Source organism: Dipteris shenzhenensis, chromosome 20, assembly GCF_047967505.1.
Source record: "Dipteris shenzhenensis isolate YYH24624 ecotype China chromosome 20, Dip_SZ_1.0, whole genome shotgun sequence".
NCBI classification, from domain to species: Eukaryota; Viridiplantae; Streptophyta; class Polypodiopsida; order Gleicheniales; family Dipteridaceae; genus Dipteris; species Dipteris shenzhenensis.
In genome coordinates this window covers 4573417-4590361 of record NC_141615.1, presented here as the reverse complement: position 1 = coordinate 4590361, position 16945 = coordinate 4573417, and the positions used below count along the sequence as shown (strand labels likewise).

Below are 16945 nucleotides of genomic sequence, written 5' to 3'. Positions count from 1 at the left end.
CTAAGCCTCCATTATGAGCCCTCCACATAGGATTGTATTAAGTTTTTAATCCCTCTCCTAATCCATTCCTTATGAGGCCCTTTTGAGACCCCATTTCTCCCCTAATGACTCCTGCGAATGTTGAATTTTCACACCTCTCGCCCATCAAATCTTACGCTACAAAGGTGACATGTAGTGATCCAAGTAGAGGTCTTTCATGTTTCTTCTTTGCAAATATATCAAACATATTTGCCTTTGGCATTAGAAGATGTCAATGTAGGGAAGGGACGTTCACACATGCACCTAACTCGTTGAGAAAAATACATAAATGTTGTTAGAGGGTATGAGGCTACAAAGTATCGACAAAAAGCAAGAATAAAGTAAGCTATGATAGATCAAGCTAATGTTGTAGTCGATGTGGACAAGAGAGAAAAGATAGCAAATGAGGTTGTGTTGTTATTTCAAAATACACAAGCAGGATGGACTCAGTAGCCAAAAGGATATCTTTGAACATGTCAATTTTAATCCCAGTGTCAAGCATTTTCACAATGCCAATAATGAAGTTCAGTTACAGCAAGGAATAATTATATCCAACACCTGCAACACCTTAACACATGTGAAGCAGCTATGAACCTGTGACAAAGTTTTCTTCAAAAGATCTACTATGATAATGGTGATCATTATGGACTAGATAACTGGAAATTCAACATTACAAAAGCTTTGAACCTTTTGCGTGTTTAAAGAAGGAAATTCTACTCTGCAAAATCCCATTTTTTCATTGAAGATCAAGGAATGCTGTTAATATCTTGGTTTCAAAGACGACAACGATGATGGAGGTTCAAGATATTGTCTTTACATCTTGGACTCAAGAAACAAGGGTGTCCCACACTATGAAAGATGTTTCTTAGAATATGATAGGTAAAAAAAGCTACATGAAGCACCCGATCCATCTTCTTAAGGAACCTCAAGTCTAGTACAATCAGCTTTGTAGCGTTGATGGGATTGTTATTGGGTACTTCCAGTAGACACAACTCTACTTTAGACTGCTTTGAGAATATTGTGTGACTGAAGCCATGATAAACTACTTTCTGACTGATTAAAGCCACAATGAACTGTTTTCAGAGTTTTTTCAAATCACTTTTTGACTAATTAGAGCCATCATGAATTGATTTTAGACTGATTTGAGAGCGATTTTTAACAAGTTGGAGCAATGAGTAATTGCTTTGAGACATCTTTCTAACTGGAATGAATTCTCCTTCAATAAGGCATCCATTTTGGTTGCATCTTGGATTGCACACCATTTCGCATCTTAGATTACTCCGTAGTGCTTTGTGACTATTGTGAGAGTTCTTGGAAGTGATTTATGACAATTATGTGACTGCTTTGTGATTTTTAAATGGCTTCTTGGTAGTGCTTTGGCAACACCAAACAGTCCCATAACAATGAAAGCTATGTGAGTGTTTTATGACTACTTTGTGAGTGCTTGGTCAATGCTTTGGGTCTATTTATTGCAGTGCTTGGTAGTGCTTTGTGACTGTTATGAGACTTTGTGGAAGTGCTTTGTGAAAGTTATGGTAGTACTTTGTCACTATTATATGGTTGCTTGGTATAGCTTTGTGAGCACCAAACACTCTCATAATAGTGAAAGCTATGTGAGTGGTATGTGACTCCTATGGAGTGCTTTGTGAGTGCAGCAATACTATTACTTGACTTCTTGTAGTACTTTGTGACTACTAGCCTTCTGTTGGACAATTTTCAATCATGGTGGACACTTTTTGGACTTCATGTCAAATATAGAAATTATGGACATCAATATGTTTTGTTCTATTGTGTTGCAATAATCTTTATTAATTATCATAACACTTTGATCATGACAGCCGAGTAGTTCTTGAGGATGGAGGATGACCAATATATGAAAGTAGTCATAGCCAAATCATTTAACATATACTTGATGCATTTCCACATGAAATTGTGATGAGTCAATCAAGCTGTCAACATAAGTGAAATACAGATTAACTTCTAAATGCCACATGAACCAAAGGCCGAACAATTACAGTTCATGACTTAATTCACAAAGCAAATGATCCAAGGGCTTAATTAATACACTTAATATATGATAATATTACTTAATGCAATTACAATTCATTTTATAGGCCTTTTGAGACTGTTATGAACCAATGGTTGAATAATTACAGTTCATAGCTTGATTCACAAAGTACATGGTCCAAGAGCTTAATAAGTATACTTCATACATGATAATATAGGGATAACATCATTTAACTACAAGATACTACCCCTGTCAAGTTTCGAGTCAAAGCAACCATCTCTGAAACCTCTGGGAAGCAACCATCTGGGCTTCCACCCAAAATCCTGGATGTACAACAAAATTTTCTACAACTTGCGATCCTCGCAAGCCCCAAAATGGTCTGTAAAACCAAACTACAACCCATCTTGTGATAGCAACCATTATCATAACCATGATGCTACATGTTAAATAAAAAAATTGCAACACATGCATGGACTGATCCCATCTTTGGAAGTATGTTGAAGGTCCCTTCTAGATTTCCTGCATGCATACTTGTAAATGATGTCATCAATAAGTATGGTACACGACGCAACATAGAAAGGGCATTTTTCCCAAAAATATCATAGGTATTTGAGAAAAATTGGCTTCCAACCCAAAGAGGTGAAATGCACCGAGTCACAATATGCCTAATCCATCCATCCCAATATCAAAGACTAAAAGTTAGGAAAGCACAACTTCAAGTGCCATCTTAGGTTGTGGTGGTGACACTATGAGCTTCATATATGCACATAAAAACATCAAATCACCCAATGCAAAAATGCCTCTACATCCTTTGGAATAAAAAATGTGACATCAACATTAGGTCTTATGATAAAGTCTCGTTCGTGCCACACGTAAAGGTGTGATTGAGGCCATAACAACTCATTTCTACAATTGTGTTGATGAACCTAGCACACCGTTCATGTCCAAATAAAAAGCATTACATTCAACATTCTTGCTATCAGAGATGGAGCTAGGTGGAGGTAGCGTAGGACTACTCTCCTAATTTGAGAGCAGTATTGCACTATTACATCTAGGATGAATGACTCCTAGCTTGGCTGCATAAAACTTTCGCACTATCCTTGGTTGATCTAGATAAAATCCACGTGCTTGTGCAGCACGCATCTTGGGCCAAAGTTTGAAAGGCCCTTTTTTGTTCGTGACTAGTGCAATTTATTCAACTCAATACAAACCATGACATGGTTATGTTCTCATTCATAAAGCCACCTCTTGTGAGTATCATGGTACCTTATGGTATTGTGACCCCATCCAATTTGGACCTTGGCCAGTTGCTCCTTTTTAGCCCCTTCATTGGCCAATCAAAGGCACTTCGTCCTCTCTCTCTTTCCCTCCCTCTCCTTAACCTCTCTCCCTACCCCTCTCCCTTCCAATTCTTTCCCCTAATTGTTCCCCTTTGAATGCCCTTAGGTTCCCATCCTCTCCTTCTCTCTTCCCTCTTGTCCCTCCCCTTCCTTTCTTCATCCTCCTCTCCCTCTCAACCCTCTCCATACAATGGACATATCTTCATCACTTTGAATAGGCCTTCCTTCCTTGCTTGACGAATGACGACCCATTTAATCAATCATCGTCCGCTTCCACTGACTGTGAGAACATATATTTTTTTTCAAAAGATGAGTTGCTACAATTACAAAAGAATGTGGAGCTTGAGAGCTCAACCACACTCTTAGCTCGAGCTAATAACTAGACACTTGTCGCCTTGCCCTTAGACCTCGCTCAACACCTCGCTAATATTTAAATTTTGGGACAAGGTTTCTTCCAAGTGACTTTTGACACTCCTGGAGCTGCGAGCACTGTGCTCAATGCCAACCCTTTAGCACTTGCTTCTAGGAAGATTTTTCTTATGCCTATCTCTGTTGGTTTTGACCCAATAGGAGGACGAAAAGACAACATATCTTTTTATCAGAGTTACAGGTCTGCCCTACGTGTATCATTAGCTCCTTGCCATAATTGTAGCTACTTTTGGAGTTGTCATTGATATCCCCTCCCCGTTCTACCCTCTTTGGAAACAGAGGCAATTGGATTGGATGGGGTTCTTAGAGTTAGGGTCATTGTCTCTAACCCTAATACTTATGATGATAAGATCATGCTCCATTGCCTGGATGGTTTTAGAGGGTAGAGAGTCTTAGATATCCAGGGTCTTTGGGCATTTTGCTAAAGATTTCCCAAAGAGGAGGAGAGCTTTCGGTGGTGACCCCTCCTTATACTCAACATAAAGTTTCTTTGGAACTACTACATTATCTGATTGTAGATGTAGGCACAATTCTTATAGCCCCTTGCTAGGTTCAGGTTACAATTAAGGTGCCTTCGGCATGCTCATATAAGGAGGCACTTCTTGATTTTGGTTGCAACAACTACTTGAGCCATGGCCACTAGAAGTTTACCCCATGACACATGTTAGGTTACAACTACCACTTCTCCATCTTCTATAGATCAAGAGGAGCCCTCTCTTAACTCAAACATTGCCAAGGGTTCCTCACATTCTAATTTAGTTTGCTACTGTCTCATTTCAAGTCCTTTGTAGAGATGAGCCAAGGTTGTGAGTCTATGTCATGAGTCTTCGAGTCCTTTATAATAAAGAATTTTGATTGTATTACAATATTGCAATTGCGAGTGAAAGAGACCTATGATCATCTGTGATCATTTTATATGAGAAACAGACTGTATGTAAGTGATAAGCAATTCTATTTAACAATGGTATCAGAGCAAAGTTGGTGAGTGATGTTTGTGAAAATTCATGAGATTTGTGCATGCTACATGAGAGTTGAGACTCTTGCTTGTCAAATAGGTTGAACTAACGATGTTCTGCGTCGATATTTGTACCTCAGCATCTAAGAAGCAAAAGCTACTATGAATATAGAAGGAGATTATCTCTAGATATACAAACTAAAGCTTATTTTGGGGCAATTGTCAATTGTGCTTGAGTGGTGGTCATGGACACTATCAAGAATAAAAAAGTTTTAAAAATACTACTATAAAATTTAATGGCAAAAATTTCTCATCATGGTAGTTTGCTACTCATCTTTATTTTGATGCAAAAGGATCTCTGAGGCCTTGTTGATGGAACATATTAAAAACCAAATGGTGAACAAGTCCTTTATAATACAACAATTTGGTTGTTTTACAATATTGCAATTGCTCTGAATATTGACAGTGTCGTGAAAAAGAGATGTATGTTATCATTTTATATGAGGGATAGACTGTGTGTGAGTGATAAGTAACTTAGCACATAAACTATCCTTGTTGAACATAAAGATTAGTACCAACTGTAGCATTGCCATTACGGTTAGCCAAATGAAACATGTAAACATAAGATCATGAAAGACCAAGAATCTTCCAACATAATAACCTATCTAATTATTGTCAAAAGAAGCGAATATCAGCATTAGGCTTGTTTCCCATCCTCAAATGTAATGATCTCCAAATCTCAATTTCTTCTTGTTGCATTTAAAAAATGCACTGTCTAGATTTATTAAGCCATATTTGAGTGTTGGAAAGTTAAGAGACAAAGTTGCAAATAGTTTTATTGCTCCTATTGCGTACATATGTGTGTGTGTGTATGTGAGAGAGAGAGAGAGAGAGGGGGGGTTCTTACATCTCAGAAAACTTGTGTTGGCATCTTGCTCATGCCAAACATGCGAAAGTCTCCTGCTCTATTGTGGTTCATGATGGAATTGTCTCCAAAGAATGGATTCTACTCACAAAGCTCATAGATCCCTGTGTGGATAATTATAATGAGTCTCAATGAGATAGAATCATGCAACCAACCACTTGAGCAATTTCAACTTGATCCTGGCAAACGTCAAGTTTTCAATACAAGAACTATTGCTATATAAGCTCTTGGTATGCAAGGTCCTAGTGCAATTAGCACAGAAGAAAGTCATGGGAAAAGACCAAATTTTTATGTCAAGACCATAATGAACCAAAAAATGAAGCAAGAGCTAAGCTGAAAAAAGCTTAACGATAGGAGAAGGTAGATTGATTTGCTTAGCCAATTTTAGATAAGTGTTCACCTTTGTAGGGGTAGAGTATTTGAATTTGATCCCAAGCTTCAAGAGAATTGATGTGAATGCTTCCGATCCTATTTTTTAGAAAGACGAGGTCATTTTCACAATGAAGACAGATTCCACCTTTGCAACTTAAAGAATTGACTCCATAAATCATCGCACACGAACCAGATGAGAAGTTTGCAACGCTCGCAACCTATGTGCAGATGACTAATCCTTGGATCATTGTTTATCTTTCCTTGAAAACTTCAAATCCCTTAAAATAGATTCTTCAACAAGGATTGGCTCCTTTCGCTTTCCCGTGGATTTTTCTATGAACATTTTACAAAGTGCAAATCCGGCAACCCTCCAAGGAAATTGCAACCCCAAGTTGGGCAAGTTCTGAGCAATCTCCTCTGATGATAAAGACGATACTTTCCTCTCCGCTTTAGAATACACATTAATATATATTGCGGAAGCTTTCTTGTAAAGTTCTTCTAGAGGCTCTGGGCTCTCCACTAACGTATCTGCCTTATAAAGTTCCTGTTATGATTTTTAATGAAACACCAAACCCAAGTTAATGAAAAAGAGGAGTATACATGCACAAATAGATAATCTTTAAACTAGATATACCTTTCCCTCTAGAGTACTCATAAAATTATTTTATTATTCATGAGCCTATCGAGCCTATAGTTCACAAAGCAGAAAAAGATTTAATATTAGGAAATATTACAAATTCACATCAAAGCATAAAAGCTTAGAGCAAGGCCCCATTGACATAAAATACGAAAAGAAACATACTCTGCGATATCTTTGGAACACTGTCTCTATTTGAGCCGTCCTTTCCTCACCTTCAGAATCTTGTAGACAAATTCTCATTTGCATTCTATATTCATTGAAGTGTTTTTCCCACATGTCATAATGGTTGGCAAAACCAGGGTACTCAAAGTTTCTTTCAATCAAGATCTCGCCTGGAATAGAGATTAGTGAAAACTTGTTCTTTAATAGATGGAAACTATGCTGTCATGGCATTCAAATCTTTAATCAATATCTTTTTCACATCTATAGCTCATGAGACAGAGTACCTTACCTGGGCGCAATGGGAAGTCGCATGTGCTGCACTGGCCTTTAATGAAATTATAAATATTTCCAAGGACACTTTTAGAGTTGTAGATCTTCTTTGTAATCCACTTTTCATGTGGATCTCGTTCGATAGGATGTGGCGAGCATGTTAACTTATCTTCTTCTCTTACCATATGATGTGGCCACCATGTTGCTTTATCCTCGTCGTTAATAGAGACCTGTAAAAATGTCTATTAAGCTGCGACTACATATACACCGGTACTCAGAACTCATCCCAGGTAGTTCAACTTATATCCATCTGGAAGCCAAAAAACACCTAACCACGTTTCAAATTATTTTAACAATTTCTCAAGCATGCTCTTGGATGGTTAAAAATAGATCTTTGAAAAGGCCAAGAAATGCTTTATTCTATTGTGCAACGGATATGCTTCTTGATTTTGTCCGAAATCTGCTCTACTAAATATTTGGTAAAAGATCTGGACGTGGGTTGTAAGAAGGATAGGTACATGTACCGCCCCATACATACAAATAGATTAAGGCTAATGTCAAGGAAGTGACACAATGGATCAAGAGAGGCACATGAGATAAAAGCACTGATGAGAAAAAACAAAATAAAGGCAATTTGTGGTGTGTAAATTCCATCCTTAAGGGATTACCATTGGTAAACTCAAAGAGGAATAGGAGAACTATATCATCCATCACAGAACAAACACTTACACATAGATTATAAATGTACTAAGTAAAGTATTCAATACTGTGAGAAGCATTCGCTTCAATGTTGAATTTGTTTAAATGAATGAGTATAATGATCTTGAGGATTGTCACTTTAGACAACTTCATTTCACACCCTAAAACAAAAAAAGGTAAGTATTCCACTCATATTTTCCAGTATTGAAGAAACTCACTATCTGCAAAATGGGACAACAAAGACAACCGATAGCTTTGGTGAAATGTAGTTGGCAAACAAAATTATATTCCCTAATTAAGAGAAGTAATTTGAAGATTTTTTTACTCATGCAAAACATAAATGTGTGTGTGAGCGCGTGCGCACGTTGTGTGTGTGTGCTGGTTATGATATCTTCTATGCTGGAGAGAAGTCCTTTTTTGGTGTGGCTTTTCTTCGTAAAGCACGACCTTTAACCTATTGTGGCTCTCAATGATCGCCATGGTAGATGGATTATTTATTGAATTTGCATCGGTTTATGCCTCCTAATCTTCTCGTGATAGAGCTTTGATTTGGACTACCATGCATACTTATCCATGGCGACAACATGCCTTCATTTGTGGTGACTTTAATAATGCCCCTCAATCGGGTGACAACACCTCAGGCCACACTCATAAGTTGGCTTCTGAAACACATGCATGGTCTGATTTTATGCTTCAGTTGCGCCTAGTGGATCTCTGGAAGGAATTAGTACCAATGCTTCCGAGCTATACCTTTCAGCATAATGCTCAATCTTCTTATCGGTCACACTTGGACAGAAGGTATCAGGTTGATCCCCAGCTTTGTGATGCCTTCACACATTCGGATCATGCTCCTCTTTGGTTGAGGCTTTCCTTATATGAATTTCCCACTGACAGATTGCCTTGCTGAAGGCTTTTGCTGATTAGTAATAGTTATCTGGAGCATGCTGACCTTAAAGCCTTGATGCGATTCAGCCTCTCTTTCGTCAAATACACATTGGTTTGGATTATGCCTGATAGGCTTTTCTTGCTCGAATGCAAACAGTTATTCGAGATTATGACAAATCCTATATGCAAGCCGCAAGGGAGACTGTAGCACATGCCGAATTTACTTGTCAGAGTTTGACTGAGCTTGCTCATCTTCACTCTTTGTCTTCAGAGGAAAGCATGCTCTTATGTCAGGCTCAATTCTCTCTTTAATCCAATGATCACAGAAAGCTTCCTAAATGGAAAACTCGATTCAGACAATGAGCATTTTTGGATAAAGGCTACTCTTCCAAGCAATTTTTTAAGAGTTTACACTACAAAAGACAACCTTTGCACATCGTCTTCAAATAGTGCAGTCCATCCTTGTGGCATATATTTAATTTTACTTGCCATTGATCATGTTCACTAAGGCAAATCTTACATCTTTCATGTCTGTCTTTATGAAAATCTTCTGGCGATCCAAACATGGCAAAAAAAGTCTCACGCTGCTTTTGATGCATCACATTTGTTCTCCCAAGATGCATGGTGGATTGAACATCACGGATATTCATGTGCATATTCTTACCCACAGGGAAAAAATATTGCTGCAATTTCTGCAAGGTGATCAGCCTTAGGCTCTTATGATTAGGCCTCTGGTCACTCATATGAGTATTTCTGCGTTTGGTCATTGGGAACTTGATCAACTGGGATTTCTTTTTTAGCTGCACTGATGGCATGTTGTTTCTCATCTGGAATGGAATGGACGGCAATCTTTGCTTGGGAATTCTTTGAGAGCTGAAAGCATTCACTGGTCAAAAGTCTTTCAACCTCCCTTGGGTTTACACGAACCTCGACGTTCCTACTTTGTCTCGTTTAAAGGCATCACCTCGATTGCTGATGTTATAGATGATGCTGATACTGTGCTTCCCTTTTCTCTAGCAACCACTACATATGGATTGGGCTCTCATTATCGTCCTTTGTGGGGACAAATTACTTCTATCCTTTTGCCTTTTGTTCTGATTCCTCCTTTGGAACTCCAAGACCGGCTGGAAGATTGGACTTTGACTTCTCCGGGGTCCTCTTCTCGTCCTTTGAGGCTATCTCAGATTACTGTACCTGCATTGTATAAAATCCTTTTGCCTCAACCTTGGGTTTTAGAGAGAGGTGATTCTGTTTGGCGAATGCATCGCCCAACCAAGTGGTGGAGGAAAAGATTACAGCAACTTTAGGCCATGTTTGGATCGCCCGAAGATTACAGCAACCAAGTGGGTTCTCCCAGTAGTCACACCATCTTTTGGACATTCGACCACGCTCGTCCCTACTGTTCGACACCATCCCAAGCCATCTTATGCTCCTTGCAGGTCACCTCTAACTAAGGCTGCTGTCTGGAACTATTCCCTGCCTATGCTCTCTTCAAGTTGATATGACGGGCTTGCCATCCAATCATGTTTTCTTCAAACTTAAATGGGGTCAATTTGCGGGTTCTTGTTTTGAATGTGGCGGATTTTATTGAAACCTCCACCTACGACTGCACGCCCGAATGATGCTTCTTTGGCAAAGCTTGCAACAATATCACATGCTCATGGGCCCTGGGCAAGCCATGTCTGCATCACAAAGTGGCCACATCTCTTCTGCCATTATGCCCAATTTTCCAGCCAGCTCTAGAGAAAGAAAATTGGCACGGGCCCCTGGATCAAAGAAGAACAAAGCTGTCTGGTCACGGATTTTGCCCCATGCTCTCCATAGCTCTGTGGCATCCACATCCTGTATGGCTCCAGTCACATCTGACATAAGACCAACAGTCCTACACCTTTGATCATGCTTCTTTTCTGCCTTATTCTCACTCTGCTCCGACGTGCAATCATATGATCTGTGGCTCTCTTCCCTGCATATGTAACATTTATTCGCATCATAGAGGGCTTTCTTCTCTTCCTCTGACATCTTCAGTCGAGGCGGTCCTCGCCTCTATCCTGCAACAAACCGGGCTGTTCTGAAATTTTTAGGGCCTTCCTGGTTGCTGCCCTTAAACTTTTGTGCTTCCTGGTTGCTACCCTTGAAGCCAAAAGTCTTCTCTTGAAAGAGGGCATATGCTGTAGTGGCATTTTCTATCAACTGAGACATATTAGAGACTTTGGTTTTGGTGCAATAGTCCCGGATGTCGTTTGGAAGCCCACAACAATACTTCTCAATCTGTGCGGACAGCTCCACACACCTGTAAGAACTCACAGGCAGCAAGGCTTCCCAAAACTTTTTGTTGTACTCTTACATGCTTACAATTTGCTGCATCAAGCTTGTGCCAAGTTGTCATTATGTCCACCTCAAAAGTGGTGGTGAGCCAAGTAGATGAGAAGACTTGCTTGAACTCAACCCAAGAGGTAGGGGCTCTACCTTGCAAGAGCAAATTATTCCACCATTGAAGTGCATTGTCTTTGAGAATCGTGGCTGTCTTCCTGACCTTTGATGACTCCGTGAGGTTCCCAACAGCATAGGCAGCATCAAATTGTTGCAAAAAGGTCAAGGCTTTCAGCCTATTCTGTGTCCCATTGAATGTCTCAAACTTTGCAACAGCCCCACCCTCTTTGTACTCTTTCAATTTGCCCTTGTGTGCAATATTGTCATACACAGGTGGCTGCAAATAGGAAGGTGGCATTGAGAATTCCAGGTCCCATTCCTTGCATCTGTGGCATGTTCAATGGACCACTCTTTATTCCAAGCATGCCCATTTGCATTCCGGGCTGCATACCTATGTTGGGATACATCATATTGGGATTTCCAACCTGCATACCCCCCACCATTTGTTGCTGAAAATTTCGCATTCCTGGCTGGGAACTTCCCAAGTATGTGCCAGGCATTCCTAGCCCTTCTATGGGCTGTCCCACCATTGCTTGGAAGACCGACCCTCCTCCGAAGTATCCTAGGTGCATCACCGAATGAGGAAAGGAGAAAAGGACCTTGGACCACGTGCTAATCAGCCCGTGCAGGCAGGGACTGATCCATACAGCAGCAAGGAGTATTGAATGAGTCTGTACAGATGATAGAGCAGGCCCGTACTCCATTTATGAGGGCGTACAATAGCTAAAAGAAGTCCGTACAACATTTATAGTACTGTACAACAACGAGAACAGATCCGCACTGCAATTAATGCGATCTGTACAGTCATAAATGCATTCACCCGTACAATGAAGAAATGACCCAAACGTTTGGGGTAGGGGGAGGTGAAGAGAAGGTTGCTTGGGGTTGTGCCATGTGGCACATTTGCCCCCCCTTTATTAAAGTCCAAACCCCTACAACCAATGGCACACTTAAAAACTCTAAACGTCCTTACGAATGACACATTGGTTTCCCTTTAGCCCTACAAATAGACCCCCCTTGACGTTGCCTTGGCCTAGCACTTGGGCCCTGTGATTGCACCTAGGCATTCGATGCATTCCTAGGGACTTCAAGGAAGTATCCATTCCCCTAGGCTAGTCTCCAAAGCAGTCATGGTTACAAAATTCACATCCCTGTGACTGGGCAGATGAAACCAAGAAAGAGAGAAGACAAGGGAGCTTGCTGTCCATTAGTGTTTGAAAAATATTCAAGATTTAGCAAGGAGCTGCTAGTTAGGGGAGCAATTTTAATGTTTGTCCTAGGCAGTAGCTTCTAGGGTTGTCCATGTACTCAAACTACACATGGATCATCCCTTGAATTTGTGGCAACCATTGCATGCAAGAAAAGTCTCCCCGCAACCCACAAACGTGCTCGTTTAGTGGCCACCTCTGTTTTTCACCAAAGCCCAATGTCAGGTTGCCTAGGGAGATTATGTGGTTTGGGATCATAGTGTTCTTGTGGCTCATTTAGGAATTCAGTAACATGCAAAGAAACTTTCTTTTAATGTTTTGAAGATGGACTCTTTAGATGCATCGATGGGCAAAGAGTAGTCCTACTGATGGGACCTTGAATATGTGGATCACACCATTGTAATCCACAATGCGGTAACAAAGACAACCAGCATTTACTTCATGGTGCTTTGATGTCTCGATCCGATGGACGTTGATTTAATGATGAATGAGACTAATATTAGAGCTCATGTTTCATTAAATGAAAGTTTACAACTATCTCTTGTAAAATGTGTATTAGTTGTAAGCCAAAAAACATGTATTTTTTCATGCATAAATAAAACTCTAAATTTTTTGGACAACCGCTCATAGTTACCAAGGAAGCGGGAACATTCTAGTAATGGAGATGTATCCAAAGGGGGAATGGGGGAATGGAACGAGAACAATGTCACCATGTCATACGACACATCATCAAATCACATGAAAACATACCAAAATATGAAAAGAAAACCACTTTTAGTAGCAGCTATGAACTTTCCATTTCAACTTTAATTTTTTAGAAACACACAACATTCTTAGAAATTTGAAATGTACATGTTTCTTACTTTTCGTAAGTATGAAAGAAACTCCGAGAGCAAAGCTAAAGAAAAAAGTACATCATGCGAAGCAAGAGAAAACCAATACCCTAATACGGTAAAATAAAATTCCTATAAAAGCGCTAGAAATGTTGAGGCTGAAAGTGCCATTCAACCCTATGAGAGACTGCGAGAAGAAATCAGTCCTAGTATAAGCTGCTCGTAAAGACTCATGCATGCTCCACCAGGCTCCAACTAGCCACCAATGTCTATACCGTATCTATCTAAGTACTAGCCAATGTGTGTAGGGTGAACCTACGAGCCATCCAAAGCCTTTGTCCATTTGGATCTCCTAATATGCCATGCTGATATGCTTGCCAAAATCACCCATGAAGCATCCATGAATGTCATGGAACGCATAAAAGTGCTCAATAATCTAGCCATTCCCTTTCAGACAATCCTTCCCTGTCTCCAGTATGCTGAATAGACTCCTCAACAGAAACGCATTGAACACACCTGGAATCTACCTGAACATGGCTCCACAATCTCTCCATGGATAGAAAGCCATAAAAAAAGAGTGATTTTTCTTTCCTGAGGGATTTTCAAAGTCTCTTCCAAAAGAATTTTTGCAGATCAGCAGAAATCTGAAAATTTACTCAATAAGGAGCTCTCGTGGGTCACCAGCCTCTGAAGCTAAGCTGAAACTTCCCAGCATTATTGATCGTGTATTGAAAATGGAAGGCTCTTCTCTGCATCAATCCATTCCCAGTCCCCACAATCCCACTGCAAATACTTTATGGGCACACCTCCATAGAGCCAAAGCATCCATAATCCCAGGGGAATGTGATTTGGTTAAAGTCTAGATATCAACCTGATGCCAAAAAACACTAGTCCACGTGGCCTACAACCCTAAGGGGTTGAAATGGAATATGCATAAGAACATCATCCCTAGACCTAGACAACTTGCTTTCAAAGAGAACATTAAAGGTGAGGACATCCCCATCTAATCCTCAAAATCCTATGACATGAAGTCATGAACTCGTAAAGGCCCCTAGCCAACAAGACTGAGAAGGAGGCCTATCACCCGGAAGGACCCAATCCCAAGGTATGGTTGCACCAACTTGTTGGATTCTCCCGGCACTCCCTCTGAGGTGACTTACTAACTGGAGTCTACGATCATCTAGCGGCCTTTTTAAGACCTTCCAAGAATACACAGATGAAGCAAGAACCCTCTCCCATCTAAACCATTGCATATTGTAAGAACTACCAAGTGGCAAGCCATGCTTCCCAAGTATATTATCATTCCACGTGATATGCTATCTCTCTCTCTCTTCTAGAGGGAAAGTGGGGACTCCAAAAGTACTCCTGAAGCTAGCCCAAGCTTTCAGGATAGCAGCCATAAGAAGGAAAAAGGGAGCCGTATGATGGGCTGAGGTGAATATCCCATTGGTATTATCCATCCAATCTACATTTTAAATCTCTACTCTTAAGTTTGAACTATTATATTGAGGCCTCTTTTCCACGAGGGTAGGAACGAAGTTCCCCAATCCACCCTGGCTCTGGTGTCTACTGAACCATTTGGACCACTCCAAAGAAACTTCCTTGAGCTAACTGATGGAGTCCCTAGAATGGCACCATCAAGAGCACACACACCATGCCATGCTGAAATTTAGGATGACACAAACAAAAGATGCACTCAGGCGTCTCGTTTGTAGCGAAGAGTGGGAGGCTTGGAGGGAAAGCCGCAAAGTGGAAGAATGTACCATAGCTTCCTACATCTTGGACAATACTTTTTGGGAAGAAGCCGCAGCCATAAAAGCCGCCATCATGCTTAGTACTTCATTTTAAGATTATTTGACTATGAGGGAAGTACAATAGTCATCTTTGCCGCTAAATGCAAAATCTTAAAGAGAGCATGCTCAATTGTAGATGTCTCTTAAGTGATAGGTATGCAAACTCTTTGTTATTCTATCATGAGATGTTACATTGAATTTAGAGATTGTTGCGACATAGTATTGAAATTTCATACATTTGGGGGGGAGTGTGTGTGTGTGTGTAATCTATACGGCCCCCGTGTAGATTTCCCTCAGCGCCCTGTACACAGTCAGTACGTCCGGATAGTCCCTATGAGCCACTTCCGTTCAGGTATGCAGTTCGTACGCCCGTACAAGTACTCGTTTCGTTCAGGCACTGTCTACTTTCCGTACAGATTTTCAGCTTCCAACCTTACAGTTCTCTGATAGCAAGCCGTACGCTCAGTTTTCGTACATTTTTCATGCTTTCAACCATATAGTTTTGTGGGTCCTTTTGTGCAGCTTCTTCTTGGGATTCTAGCCCTCTGTTTACTCCTCTCTCCCTCCTTTTTCTCTCTAGCTGTCTATGCCTTTTCTGTGACCTCTTGCAAACTTACCTTTTCCTTGTCCAACCTTTTACGCTTTCTTCTTTAGTTGCTCTTTACATATTTTAGTTTCTTTATCTCTTCTTCTTTTCAGAAAAATGGCAGACTGTCCATATGAAAAGACTTTTTAAACAGAAAGATCAGTCCAAAACAAAAAGCAAAAGCAGGCAATGGGTCAAGATGACCCTTTTCGTGCCTCTACAAAGGCTCAACTACTATATGAGGTGATGCATGAGGGATTTGAAGATACTCGCAAAAGTTGGAAAGATCCAACTCCCACCACAGGCATCATGGTGAAACTGGACGATATTTTGGATCCAGGCAAAGAATATGCCAAGCATGTCATCATTATCTTCTTTCTAGGACGTATGTCTGCTGTTGCAGATGTTGGTAACTGGTTGACTAGAACCCTGTGTGGTTGCTATGTCAAAAAAGTTCACTATGCAGCAAGGGGTTTTTTTGAAGTTATCATGGGAGATGAAGAGCACAAGCAGATTTTATTGCAGCACTCTCCTCTTTTCTATGGGCAACAAATGGTTCATGTGTTGCCCTAGTCTCCCTCCAGAGACTATCACGCGCTGATCCGACACAGTTGCCCTCTCTGAGTGGAAGTTGTGGACTTCCTCAATGTCTGGCTTCTCTTTTGCCAGAAATTGCAGCATCTCTTGGCAAAGTGGTTAGTCCGCCATGGCCTAATGGCAATTCAAACATATTTTGTATTTTGTGGGATAGATATAATCCAATCCCAGACTCTTATTCGCTTACAGTGAATAATGTTTCGATGGGCAGTGCCTTCTATAAACTGAAATGGGGTCTCTTTGCAAGTACTTGCTTTGAATGCAAGAAGTTTGGGCATATGGCCTCGCAACGCCCTTCACATACTCCCAAAATGCCAGTGTAGGCTGATTTGTCACCGCCTCCGAGCAAGACTTCTATTGCCCCCTCTTTGATGAAGACTAAGGGGGTGAAACATTTTTTTACTGTCCAGGACAAAGGGAAAGCACCAGTTGCTTCAAATGGTGATGTTTCTCCTTCTGTGCCGTCAGCCTCTCATCCTCGGGCAAAGGAAAAAACTTTGAATGATGCTCGGCAAACCCCAAGAAAAGTCTTTTTACCTAGGAGACCTTTGCCCTCCCGGACTTGGAATGGTGCTTCATCTCACGACAAAGCACCGGTTGAGAATTCTGATATTGGTTTGACTAGGGCTGAGGTGACAGCCAATCGTACCCTCTTTGAAGAAGAGGAAGTTGCTGCATTATTGTCCTCTCCTCAGGCTGAGTTTGCTTCTCAGGGCCAAGGCCCGGATACTGAGGTGAAAATGCAGACATAGAAGGCAATTGCAGCCTGATATAGTGGCTTTAATCAGGATATGT

At 40.7% G+C, this 16945-nt stretch overlaps 1 protein-coding gene across 6 annotated transcripts in view; it reads right to left on the bottom strand.

Annotated features, from left to right (window-relative positions):
* Window positions 1-5394: 5394 nt before the first annotated feature.
* The window catches only part of LOC147889154 (putative RNA-dependent RNA polymerase 4), a 154463-nt gene continuing 142912 nt past the window's right edge, over window positions 5395-16945 (bottom strand). For 4 of the 6 annotated variants that reach the window (XR_015542944.1, XR_015542947.1, XR_015542946.1 and 1 more), the window contains exons 16-20: window positions 7139-7349; window positions 6850-7019; window positions 6238-6591; window positions 6076-6143; window positions 5395-5779 (exon numbers count right to left, since the gene is read on the bottom strand). Coding sequence is in view for 2 of the 6 variants with exons in the window: in XM_087391960.1 (XP_087248086.1) it covers window positions 6292-6591; window positions 6850-7019; window positions 7139-7349 (681 nt within the window). In the remaining 4 variants the exon portion in view is untranslated. Of the gene's footprint in view, window positions 5780-6075; window positions 6144-6233; window positions 6592-6849; window positions 7020-7138; window positions 7350-16945 lie in introns of those variants that run through there. The other 2 variants (XM_087391960.1, XM_087391961.1) reach the window with 2 other exon arrangements.